At 34.2% G+C, this 2,975-nt stretch overlaps 1 protein-coding gene across 1 annotated transcript in view; it reads right to left on the bottom strand.

The window, feature by feature from the left end:
- Positions 1-668: 668 nt before the first annotated feature.
- The window catches only part of LOC107719417 (CD109 antigen-like), a 22,829-nt gene continuing 20,522 nt past the window's right edge, over positions 669-2,975 (bottom strand). The window contains 3 exon segments of the mRNA XM_016526828.1: positions 669-908; positions 1,006-1,108; positions 1,263-1,433. Of these exon segments, the coding sequence (XP_016382314.1) occupies positions 712-908; positions 1,006-1,108; positions 1,263-1,433 (471 nt within the window). The 3' untranslated portion in view covers positions 669-711.

Genomic DNA, 2,975 nt, shown 5'->3' with positions numbered 1-2,975 from the left:
TGCCAGAGATAATGCGGCTCCATGTGAAAATTGTTGAATTTTACCCATTTTCAATTATCAAAAACCAAATGTAGGTCACTTTGCATACAGCTGATACTTATCGGTTTTAAAGAGGAATGTCTGAAGAACAAATAATGTTTAAACTTATTAAAGAAGTTGCAGCTTATGAGATCAAAAAAGACACGAACATGTTCACTACTGGAAATTTCGTAATTGCGGTACGTAACGCAGCTTTATGCAGTGGATTGTTATAATGGTGACAGGGAATGCAGAATCACAGTGCTCACATTTAAAAAGTTCATTTATCAGTTTTGAGCCTGACCCTCATTTACTATTTCAATTAATCTTAAATTTTTTTTTTTTTTTTAAATCATGGTGCATTGGAAAAGCAGCCTTTATTCAATCAATAATTAATTAATTAAAATAATTATTATAATATTAATCAATAATTAAATAATGAATTTGATTTAATCATTTATTTGTAATTAAACTGTCATTAATGAAATGTCATTTGTAAACAAATTTCTGTCTAAACTGTTTGTAAAATCATTCATTGTTGCACTGAACTAAATGCACCAATTTACATACATAAAATGTACACAGAATTTTTTTCACATTTACAGCAGAAACAATTTTTAAAACAATTTACACATCAATTTTGCTTGTGTTATTGTGTTACTGATTACAATGGTTTTGATTTAGGAAAAAACACTAGTTGTAGATTGACAGGAGGATGACAAGTGCTGTGGTCAAACTTAGAGCCAGAAGTGGATGTTGGTTAATGGACGTCGTCCTGTCAGTCGGCCAGACGTCTCGAACCCCACACTCGGAGCAATCCGGCCCACACAGCGAACACACAGACATGTCCTGTCTTGTCTCAGATGTGTAGGACCGCACTGTCCTCCGTCCTGCAGAAGGTAAGGGAATGAAACAAGGAGCTTGAAACACATACTGGAACATACAAATGCATTAGAGAATCTGGAGCTATTATTTAAAGAGTCTTACGGGGCTCATAGTAATCGTAGATCATGACCACAGCATCTTGGACATTGGTCACCTTAAAGTCCTGGATGGTGGATATTTCAACGCACCTTTCCGCTGTGGTCACCTGTGATGAGAGAAAAGACAGTGAGACTGGACATACAGCCATGGATGCATAATGAACACAAAAACATGAACCAAATAAACCATCATCAGCACAAAAACAGACTTAGCACACAATACTGATACAAATATTGTATAAGAAGCTAAGAGGAACTCACCGTGTCTAAATAAAGTATAACTCGTCCTGAAGGCGTCTCTACTCGTCTGACTATATCATTTAGCTGGACACCGTTTTGGGCCAAACTGAACCCCGAGAGTAAACCCACGTCCAGTATGGCCATACCCGTCTGTCTCAGGCCCTGGTTCTCCCTCAGCCTTAAAACAGATTTCTGATCAAAAGTGATTCCATCGAATATCCACAGTGACCCCAAAAAGTATTTGGACACTTAAAAATGTTTGAATTTCATGATTTGCACTAGTTATCCAAAATGTAATGCAATATTGATGATATACTGTAGAATATGCATATTGTAATTTAAGTATATTTTTAGGAATTGTTTTTTTGTTAATCAACAATGTGGACACTGATTTTACTTTTTAACATCCATAATGAGACTACTGTATATTATTTATTATATGCTTTCTGTATTGTACTATTTTTCTATTCTGCCCAATAATATCACGCAAAATGGCCTGCTGATGAAAATGAGCCTTCTGTCTAACTCAAGAACATTTACATTTATTTGAATGTTTATTAAAGGGGTCATATGATGCGATTTCAAGTTTTCCTTTCTCTTTGGAGTGTTACAAGCTGATTGTGCATAGATAAGATCCCTGAAGTTGCAAAGACTAAAGTCTCAAAACCAAAGAGATATTCTTTATCAAAGTTAAGACTCTGCCACGCCCCCCTAAAACGGCTCGTTCTAACACGCCCCCACATATCTTCCACATATGTGGAAATATTTGCATAATGCGGCCCAAATGTGCACGCAAAGAAAGAAGGCGTGGTTTCATTAATCGCAGTTAGTGTTGAAGCAGCCATGTCAGGGAGACGCTGTGTGTTTCTAGGCGAAAGCAAAAGCACTTTATTTAATGCACTGGGTTAGCTGGCCAATCAGAGCAGACTGTGCTTGTCGGAAGGAGGGACTTTGTAGAAAACGAAGCGTTTGAGAGAGGCGGGGCATAGAGGACCTACAATAATGTACAGTATTTGAAAAATAATGTGTTTTTTGAACATTAAAGCATGTCAACATATTCTGTTACACCAAATACACAAAATAATGATCTTTAAAAAAGCATCATATGACCCCTTTAATGTACATTGTCCTTTTTAAATAAATAAAAATAAATGGAATGAAATGAAAAGAAACAAACAAACAAAACATCAAACCGAGTGGAATCTGCAAACTAACAATTGAGCTTTTCACAAAACATTTTTTAGAGCCACTTCTTTTAGAGCCAATTATTTTTCATGCATCCATTTTTCATGAATGCATGAAGTCATTTCTCAAATTCACATGGATGTCCTAGCAGAATAACAACGGTGTCATTTATTATATAAATAACAATAAACATCCACAAAGTTTGACAACCAGAAACTGTCCAAGACTTTTTGTCTTCATTTTAAACAATATATTTACTGTTTCATACTTCATTTTGTGATTTTTTTTTAATATTGAAATGTGCACTTGCTATATTTTATTCAAAATAAATGCCATTTGTTTTGATATTTTGTTTTATAATTCAAATATATTTATAAATGTTTTATTATTACCATTTTGGATTTGAAAATAAGATATTAAACAGCGTATTGTTGATCAATTTTATTTTATATTTATCAAATTTATATTATTATGTTTAATGTGATATTTATTTAAATGAGTCTGTGTGTGTGTGTGTGTGTGTGTGTGTGTGTATATATTGTGGAGAGT

Source organism: Sinocyclocheilus rhinocerous, unplaced genomic scaffold (assembly GCF_001515625.1).
Source record: "Sinocyclocheilus rhinocerous isolate Xijiao unplaced genomic scaffold, SAMN03320098_v1.1 scaffold303, whole genome shotgun sequence".
NCBI lineage: Eukaryota > Metazoa > Chordata > Actinopteri > Cypriniformes > Cyprinidae > Sinocyclocheilus > Sinocyclocheilus rhinocerous.
Note: the sequence above shows the minus strand (reverse complement) of the source record. Positions and strands in the feature narration are given on the sequence as shown.